Below are 10,677 nucleotides of genomic sequence, written 5' to 3' on the forward strand. Positions count from 1 at the left end.
ATGAGATCTTCTTTATGTTTGGGATATCTATTAGCATTTTTTAACGCCTACATATATATTAACGCAGCATCTACATTTGCATCAAAGAGTGCTTTTTCCACAGATGGTAGAGTACTTACGGGTCAGAGGAGCCGATTAACATCAGCGCATTTGGAGATTGTCGTATGCTTGAAGGATTGGTTTGATGCGGAAAGATGGAAGCAAGGAATATCTTTCTTTGAAGAAGATAACGCTGAATAGGGAGGAAGTAAGTTCAATAATTGCACAACACGAAGATGCAATGAAGACACAAAATTATTGAACATATCTAGTCTATTACTATCATTTTTAAAAAATGTTGTAAAATATTCCAAACATATTTATAATAAAGTTTTTTTTCCAATGTATCTTGAATGATTATGTGAAGTGAATTTGTTATTATTTTTTATAAAATAAAAAGTTTTTTCTATTTGTTTCTCCTTATTTCTTGTAACTAGTACACTTGTATTTCATTATTATAAATTATAAAAAATAAAAAATTATAATATAAAATAATATTAGTCTAGAGAAAAATTTTAAGGAAATAAAGAAAAATAAACAAAGGGCAAAAATGCCTCCAATTTGTTAGCCTTGTGACGAGACGAATCTAACTCATCTCGTCACAAGATGGGGCCCAATTCGTGACTACGAGACGAATCTTATTCATCTTGTTCTGAATTCATAGGAGACACAGGATGAATCGACTCGATTCGTCCCATTGGCCATCTCTATCTATGTAGCATAGTGTTTTTTGCTTTCCTATTGTTTGGCTAGAATTCCAATTTAACAAAATATTATTTTTCAGTAAATCATCTTTCTTCAGAATTTCTTTTAACTCTTCATTTTAATAATTTGCGACATACAGTCTATAAACATCATAGACGTGGAGGGTATATAAGAAAAAATTCGATGCAGCGTGGAAGTAGTAGCCCCGAAATCCACCAAGGACAATCTTCGAATCCACGAAGAGCTTCGAATCCACGACGTAAATATTAAAGAAAAATGAAATTTTATTAATCAAAAGTTATTATTCTTTCCGACATCATGTGTATTTTATTGGTGGCATGTGGATGTGCAGTTGACTTCAAAAACTCCACAAAATATGTTCCATGTTGCTTCTCGTATTCTAGTGCTTGAAGTATCATCAAATTCTTTTTAAAATTATTCACCAACTTTGCTTCTAGGGAAAAAAAATCCCGCGTCATACTCCATACATAATTTTTTCATCTCCTTTATCTCTAGCCCTCCACCAAGCAATTCACACATATCATCAAGTGTCTCACTCTCTAATTTATCATTCTCCTCCATCGGGACAACATCAATATGTGTAATATCACTCTCAACCCCTTTGAGAATATCATGCATATCATCCATCTTCACTATCATATCACCATAATGAATCTCATGCATAACGATTGTTTGCACCATAATGAATCTCATGTATAACGATGAGATGTGTCATGTACCTTTTTCTATCAGCCACAGGTATTTTGATGATGTGTTATGTAATGTTGTCGAGATGGATACTTGTCATATGCTTTTAGGTAGGCCATGGAAATTCGATATTAGAGCTACCCACAGAAGTAGAGACAATGTTTATATCTTCAAAAAAGATGGACGCCGAATTGTACTTCTGTCTCTTACAGAAAATGAGTCATCTAAGATAAAAGCTACTAAGGAGAATAAACCTTTGGTGGCAAACAAAGATGCTTTAGCTGAAAACTTAAAGCAATCTGAAGAGGTCTATGACTTGATTGTAACTAAAAAAGAAGAACATGCCACTACCAAAATTCTACCTAAAGTACAGACCCTCTTGCAGCAATTCGATGTAGTGATGCATGACGATCTTCCATCTAAATTACAACTGCTTCGAGATGTTCAGCATCAAATCAACCTCATCCCGGGATCTTGGCTACCAAATTTACCAGACTATCAAATGAGCCCGAAGGAAGGAGAAATTTTACAGAAGCAGGTGGACGACCTCATCCTGAAAGGCCTTATATGACCTAGCATGAGTCTGTGTGTCGTGCTAGCGCTACTAGTCCCGAAGAAGAATGGAGAGTGGCGCATGTGTGTGGACAGTAGGGCTATCAACAAGATTATCGTGAAGTATCGATTTCCTATCCCACGACTGGAAGACATGTTAGATATGTTGTCTGGATCAAAAGTGTTATCTAAGATAGATCTCAAGAGTGGTTATCATCGGATTCGGATTAGAGAAGAAGATGAATGGAAGACTGCTTTCAAGACAAAAGAAGGCCTGTATGAATGGTTAGTCATGCCTTTTGGTCTTTCTAATGCTCCTAGCACTTTCATGCGTTTGATGAATCAGGTATTAAAACCCTTTATCGACAAGTTTGTTGTAGTTTACTTCGATGATATCCTGATTTACAGCCAGAGCGAGACTACACATCTGAACCACTTGAGGAAGGTACTAACAGTTTTACAGGAGAACAAGTTGTACATCAATCTGAAGAAGTGCAACTTCATGACCAGTAGACTAACAGTTTTACAGGAGAACAAGTTGTACATCAATCTGAAGAAGTGCAACTTCATGACCAGTAGCCTTGTATTCCTAGGCTTTGTCGTTATTGTACATCAATCTGAAGAAGTGCAACTTCATGACCAGTAGCCTTGTATTCCTAGGCTTTGTCGTTAGTATAGAGGGCATCCATGTTGATGAAGAGAAGGTGTGTGCTATTGGAGAGTGGCCTACACCGAAGATTATGAGTGAGGTTCATAGTTTTCATGGCCTAGCAATGTTTTATAGGAGATTTGTCAAAAATTTCAGTAGTATAGTAGCTCCTATCACTGAATGCATGAAGAAAGGCAAATTTAATTGGGGAGTAGAAGCGGATCGTAGCTTTGTACTGATCAAGGAGAAGTTATCCACCGCACCAGTGCTTGCACTTCTAGACTTTCAAAAGGTGTTTAAAGTTAATTATGATGTGTCCATCGTAGGAATTGGTGATGTGCTATCTCAAGAAGGACGTCCAGTTACTTTCTACCGTGAGAGACTCAGCGAAGCTCGACAAAAATAGACCACATATGAGCTAGAGTTATATGCTATAGTTCAATCTTTGAAGCATTGGGAGCACTATTTGATCTCATGAGATTTTCTGCTTCATACTGATCATCAGGCCCTGAAGTCCCTTAATAGTCAGACTACCATCAACTGAATGCATGCTCGTTGGATTGTGTATCTGTAGTGTTTTACCTTTGTTTTAAAGCACAAATCCGAGCAGTAGAATAAGGTTGCAGATGCACTTAGTCGGAGAGCTGGTTTGTTGGTGACTTTGCAAGCAGAAGTGATTGGATTTGAGTACCTAAAGGAGATATATGCAAAGGATGAAGACTTTAAGGAGGTTTGGGATGACTTCCAATAGAATAAATTAGTTAAAGGCTTTCATATTCAGGATGGTTATTTATTTCATGGCGATCAATTGTGCATACCTCAGAGTTCGCTAAGAGAGCAGATAATTAGAGACCTTCATGCTGGCGGGTTAGGAGGACACTTGGGGCGGGACAAGATGATTGCTTCTATTGAAGAGCGATATTACTAGCCTCAGCTAAAGAATGGAGCAGAAAAATATATGAGGGTTGTTCAGTTTGTTAAGTTGCTAAGGGACAGTCTCAGAATACATGATTGTATACACCTTTACCTGTTCCTAATGCACCATGGCATGATATCTTTATGGACTTTGTGGTGGGATTGCCTAGAACCTAACGAGGTATGTATTCTAATTATGTTGTGGTTGATAGGTTTTCGAAGATGACGCATGATGCGGCATAATTATGTACCAAAATTGCAAGTGCACAATTTATCAAGTTATAGTATAAAAAGATATCGATCTCACGAAGAAGGTGATTTTAAGAGATTATTAAACTTGGTTCTTATATTTTGTGCGTGACAATTAGGAATAAAGAATAAGTGTGAATATGATGAGTGATTGTTGTGAATATATGCAAAAGATAATAAATTAAATTTTAGAGGAGATAAGAAAGAATCAAAGAATAAATAAAATCACAAGGCAAGAAAGATGAATGAATAAAATCAAGAAATAAAACCAAGAATGAAAAGAAAATTTAAGAAAGTCAAGATGGAGGATTCAAAAGAGGTAAGAAATCTAGAATATAATCCACTAACCAATTTCAATTACAAAATATAAACTATTCTCTTTTTATCATATTTCAACTTAGATTTATTAAGCATAGATTATCAAACCATTTAAGGAAAGTGTAACCTATCAAATTATCATCTAAGTTAAAATTACTATTCATGATAAGAACAACAACATGATAATAATCCTAGAATTCATAAGCATAACCTATCAAACCATTTAAGATAAGCATAGATTATCAAATTCTTCTTCTACCGATTAGTTCTCTAGTTGATTATCCTAAACATGAACATTTTAAGTGCAAGAGAATAATTCATACAATATAAAGGAAATTAGACTAGTTTCATATAATTCTAAACTTCCTACAAGAATTAAATTCACATCTTTAAGAAATGAAAACAAGAAAAAGAATTAATTACAAAAATAAAAATAAAAGAAAAATCTAAACTATGAACAAGAAATAAATCTAATTACAAAGAAAATAAAAATATAAACTACAAAATAAATTGTAGAAATTAAATGTAAGAAAAATAAATCTATTCTACAAATTAAAGTGCAAAAAGAAATAAAAAGACAAGAAAAAAAATCTACACTACAAACATGAATTTAAATCTAACTAATAAGCAATAATAAAGAAATTACTAAAAATAAAAGAGAAAAGAAATGCAAACCTTCAAATTGCTCTTCATCTCCATCCTCATCATTCCACAAAGAGGATAAAGAACAAATTTAAAGAGGAAAAAATTATTTTTATTAATTGCAACTAAAGTTACAATTTTTGGAAGACCTTCTCAATTAAGAGTAGCCCTCCTCTCCAAAAGGAGTTTACAAAATTTTCACACCTCTAACCCCTCACTCTCAACCCCTATTTATAGTAAACATCAGTGAATGAGAGCCCTTGGATCAAACTTGATCCCCAAGAATGCAATTTCGGCCGTTGATACAATCTGGATGACTTCGCATCGATACAGGCATCGATGCCCGCATCGATGCCTACATCGATGTTGGCATCGATGCTCCAATAAGAATTCTGACTTCACGGTTTGCTTCGTCTTGTCGAGATAGGCGATTTTCATATATTATATGTTAAATTCCGCCTTCCGGACTGGGAGATATCGTCGTTTTTTTGCAGCCAACTATCTTGATACATTTTTTCATATTTAATTTTTTTTATTTTCTCTGGCTTCTACAGGCTACTCGGCTTGATTCTAGGCTTGGGATTTTTGACTCTTGCTTGTGTTCTTCATTTAATTCATGGGTTTTTGTTGAGATAAGAGATCTTGGGCTTTATTCTTCACTAACCTGCAATTAAAGATAAAAAACAATTATTAGTGGTATATTTATTCATATAAAATAGATAATAAGGGTATAAAATTGTAATAAAATGTGATTATCAACGCACTTCATTCCATGTAAGAAGACTGCAGATGCTAGCCACCTTGCCAATCTTTTCTTTCGAGAGATAGTTCGCCTTCATGGAGTGCCAAAATCCATCACATCTGATCATGATCCTAAGTTCTTATCCTACTTTTGGAGGACTTTGTGGTAGCGATTCAATACTTCTCTTAAGTTCAGTACTGCTTATCACCCTCAAACGGATGGCCAAACTGAAGTAGTAAATCGCACTTTCGGTAACCTTCTTAGATCCATCTCTAGCGATCGTCCGAAGCAGTGAGATCTTACTCTGGCACATGCTGAATTTGTTTATAACTGTATGGAGAATCGAACTACAGGCAAGGCTCCCTTTGTGATTGTGTATGGAAGGCTTCCGAATCATTATCTTGATCTTGCTTCACTGCCTAAGCTTCCTGGACAGAGTGTTCCTGAAGATCATATGGTTGAAAAGTTACGGGCTATCCAACACGAAGTCAAGGAGAAGATAGAGCAATCTAATGCTAAATATAAGGATGATGCTGATCGACACAGGAGGAAGAAGGTGTTTGAAGAGGGAGATATGGTGATGGTGTTTCTGCGAAAAGAACGTTTTCCCGTTGGCACCTACAACAAGCTAAAGAATAAGAAGTATGGTCCCTACAAGATACTGAAGAAGAGTAGCGACAATGCTTATGTGGTTGACCTTCCTACAGATTGGGGTATCTCTCCTAGTTTTAATGTTGCAGATTTGTTTGAGTATTACCCGCCAGAAAAAATAGCTATTTATACAAGTGTAAGCTCGGGGTCGAGCTCTTTTCAAGCAGGGGGGACTGATGTAGAACACACGACAGACACGTTAAAGTGGGACAGTCACAAGCCCAAATGCGGGCTCGGTCGAAGAAAATAACTTGTTTTGAAGAAATGGTCGTAACTTTCAAACCGTTCGTCGGAATTGGACGAATTATATATGAAAATCAACTATCTCGACGAGATGGAGCCATCCAAACCTACCCTTACAGGTTTGGTTTGCTTCCTCCATTTTTCCAAATTCCTTACGATTTGAGAGATATCTGTTTATTTGTCCATTTTTTACTATTTTTAGTAATATTTTAGGAGTCTGTTTTGATTAGGAAAAAAATCCGATTTGATCTCAAATTTGACTGGTGGACTTTCCTAGTCATAAGGAGTCTTTTTAGGAGTTTTAATGTTTTAGGAATTCTTGTACTATTTTTAGTAAGTTAGAGTCCTTGTAGGAGTTTGAGTTCTTGTAAAAATCTTATTTTTTTTATTTAAGTAGGATCTTGTAAGCCCTAGAGGTATAACTTTTGATTAAAAGAATTTTATTTTTTTAATATTTACTTCGTGGATTTGAAGCTCTTCGTGGATTCGAAGATTGTCTTTGGTGGATTCCGAAGCTACAACTTCCACGCTGCGTCAAAATTCCATATTATTTTAGGAGAAGGGGCACTTTTTCCTGTTATTCTAGACCTTTTCAGTCTGAAATTTAACGTTGTCAAATGAGAAGGATGTTATTCTAGACCTTTTCAGTCTGAAATTTAACGTTGTCAAATGATAAGGATGTTTTAATTCACTGTCATAGAATGTAGAGATAAACCAGCAAATATTCAGATTCAAGGAAAAACAATATGCAAATAAGATGGATTAAAAGGGAATAAATTGTGTTGGGATTTGAGTTTTACACTGCGACTTCTTCATGACAAGACCGTACATTAATGGAGAAAGAAAATCCCCACTAGGGCACTAATTACAAGATCGTCAGGAAGTTGTAAAATCAAATTGTTGGATAACCAATACAGAGCCATTTAATGAGAAATCTGAAGAAGCAAGCAGATCTCCTACTGATCCTAACTCTGGATTCTCTTCCCAGCTGCTCATCCCTGCTGTTAGTCTTGCTGCCGGCCCTTGCACTTTCCTCCCCACAATGTATAATGAGTATATTTGCTCCATGGATGACAACATTTTTATGAAATCTGATGAAGTTCCTACTGTTCTCTCCACATATGTTACGGCGCCATTCACAACAAATCTACAACCATCATAAACCACAATGTTAATTCAATCATTATAGAATCATTATCGAACTTATGACCTCTGTAGTTTCACTGCTGCAGATAGACCCCTAGCGTTAAAACTTTTTGACTCTTTACTCTCAGATATGGACTCGCTACTTGCATCCTCCGACGATATCTACCAAAAATTTCAGCAAGCAGGGTAAAAGCGCCAAAAACATTTACCCAGGGTTCTATCTGAAATAATGAAACTAAAGAGGGTGTTTGTGGAATTAAGGGTTAGTCAGTCAGTTAGACTATTCAAAAGGTTAAACTCGTCACCCTGATAAGTAAGACATATGTTAATTCTTATGCACCTGGGGTGTTCCGCAGTTTGAAAGTGAATTAAAAATATATATATATATATATATATATTTGCAAATGACTTTCACATCTGCGTCAGCATACAAGTGTAAAATACAGTGTTTGTTTGAAAAAACAAAGTTATTATTGAAAGTAAGACGTGGGAGAATATGATTAATTAGTAAATATGTTTAAAATCATTTAATTAAAATCAGTTACCAATTATATCACTCTCATGTGACTTCACCACTTTTTTAGGGAAAGTAAAAATTACATTAAATCCTATGTGGCAACTTTCTTGTATTTCACTTTCATGACCATTTGCATAGAAACAAACATCTAAACTCTTTAAAAAAATGTCGTTTTTTTTACTTTCATCTTTCACTTGCATGCAAACAAACACCCCCTTGTTTGCGTAAAGAAAATGTGATTATCATCATTTTATTTATTTTAAAGAATGGTTATTTTTCTAACCAATCTGATTAGATTATCTTAGAAAATTTTGGCCCCATATGGCAAAGGGTTAATGAAGAGAGATTAAGGAGAATGATTAATATAGTTAGCCCACTCGATAATCCGAAGGACTAAATTATTAACCTGTTATATAAGTTTTATTTTAACCTTTATGATCATTTTTAGTGTTTGGGAATAACAAGGAGTTTGACTATTTTCTTTATAATTAGAATGGTTAGCTCTTAATCCTTGTAAATAGGAGTATTAGTAAACCCCTTATTTTGAGGGGTTAACTCATTTTAATCCTTCTAGAATGGTTAGCTTAACTTTTCTACATATTTTGTGTTTGACAAATTATAGTGGGTTAACTTACTTTAACCCTTATTATAGATTTTTTTATGTTGGACGGTTAATAAGGGGTTAACCTCATTTTGAGGGGTTAACCAACTTCTAAATGCGAATACACTCACCTGTTAAAGAAATTAGCAATGAAAACCTCATCCCGATCATCGCCCTCCTCCACATCCAGCCTCAACCGCACCGCCGCATTGCTCGCTCGTCACCCAAGCTGCTCGTCCTCGCTGCGATTCGAGCCCGTCGCTGCGCCGTCGCCATGAACCTACCATTGTCACCCTCACGCTCGAATGCCCTCGCCAATCTGGCTGCGTACGCCGCCGCCTCCCTATCCGTCAGCCCCGCCAAGAAAACCACCACCACGTGCACCATCATACTCTCTGGCGACAGAGACAGCAGCGCGGTGACACGCTACTCTCGGCCCCGCCTCTCCGTGGCCTGGCCCAGGCCGCGGTCCACTAGGATCCCACGAGGCACGGCACGTGCGGAGAACGTTCATGATGAGCTCCCTAGCCTCAGCCTCACGGTTCCTACTTTACCATCGAAACGCCGCTTGCAGTGCAACGGTATCAGCGATCGCACGCGTGCATTTTGTACCGCGTAGTCCAGGTCCTTGTGCATGCTGCCGAGGGACGAAGCGGCTGCTCCCCGACGGACGGTGGATTGACGTGTCCCCTGATGAAGGTGTCGATTGCAAAGTTGACCTGTACAGCATCGGCATTGGTACCGTTTTCCTCTTGGCTTGGTGTGAGCATGTCGTTGGCGGTGGCGGTGTGGGCGAGTTCCCGGAGGTGAGGATCACGGGGTGAGGTGGCGGGGCTGGGGGCGCCGGGAAGATCTCGATGAGGTCCATGACGGTGCGGAGGTCGTGAGGCGTGTGGACGCAGCTAGCCATCCGGAGCTCGCCCTCAGGGTCGAGGTCTTCGATGCTGTTGAACTCGTATCCATTCTTTTCAGCGGTTCTGTCGACGGACGACGGGCGGCCGTTCATTGGAGATGCAATTACGTTGTTGATGAATAGGGATAGGAGGAGCGCCATGTAGGTCTTGTCACCAAAGATCTGCGTATATTCAAATACCTTGTATTATTCTTCTTCTTCTTCCTCTTCTACACTAAATTATGAGTCGGTAGGCGGACTTAAAAAATTAAGAGAGCAGTGTATGTGCTACGCAATTGGTGCTTACCTGATTCTTTCGTCCCGCCTGGACGACCACAAGATCAATGTATCCTTTGACATTCAACAGCAGCGAGAGGACCAAGCCGTCTTGCACCGGTATGCCTAGAAACTTCGCTCCAATCATCGTTCCTCCGATCTTTCCGGCCATCCCGAGCGACACCACGAGCGCCACCATGATCACCGCCTCCTTGTGATTCAACAGGCCAAAGTCGAACTGCAGCCCCGCGAGGCCGAAAAACACCGGCAATATCAAACTATGCACGAGGAATGTCAAGTGATGGACCATCGTCCTCGCCGTGGGCCCTTCCCTCGGCATCGCCATCCCGAGCACGAACGCCCCAAGGATGGGGTCCAATCCGGTACGTCGCACGAACCACGTCACCAGGAATAGGATGATCAGGAGGTAGAAAACCATGTCATCTTCGACCTCGTTCCTGTGCATGTCTCGCTTGTTCAGCGCGTTCACGCCGAGCCTCATCAAGTAGATGGCGGTCGCGAGTACCGAAAGGTAGAGAGCAGCTACAATAAATCGGGACACGATGTGGTTCTTGACAGCTGACAGCGTGTTCCAGACGTTAAAGTCTATCACGGACAACATTACGACGCACACGAGGTCCGTGACGAGCGCTGTGGATATCGCCAGCCGACCGATGTCGGTCATGGCGAGCTTGAGCTCGTCGAGGGCGCGGATAACCACAGGGGTTGCGGTGTTGAAAAGGGTGAGGAAGATGGCGATGACGAAGAAGAAGGCGCCGCTATCGACGCTGAGGAGGCGGTGGAGGCCGATGCCCAGGCCGATGCTGAGGGC

General features: G+C 38.9%; 1 protein-coding gene across 1 annotated transcript; it reads right to left on the reverse strand.

Annotated features, from left to right (window-relative positions):
- Positions 7,172-10,677, reverse strand: LOC109833204 (cation/H(+) antiporter 15-like; the record flags this gene model as incomplete). The annotated part of the gene is made up of 5 exons (XM_020400799.1): positions 7,172-7,560; positions 8,809-8,875; positions 8,911-9,104; positions 9,232-9,752; positions 9,877-10,677. Coding segments are annotated over 5 exons (1,854 nt in total), but the record flags the coding sequence as incomplete, so codon positions are not given.

Source organism: Asparagus officinalis, chromosome 1 (genome assembly GCF_001876935.1).
Source record: "Asparagus officinalis chromosome 1, Aspof.V1, whole genome shotgun sequence".
Lineage (NCBI taxonomy): Eukaryota > Viridiplantae > Streptophyta > Magnoliopsida > Asparagales > Asparagaceae > Asparagus > Asparagus officinalis.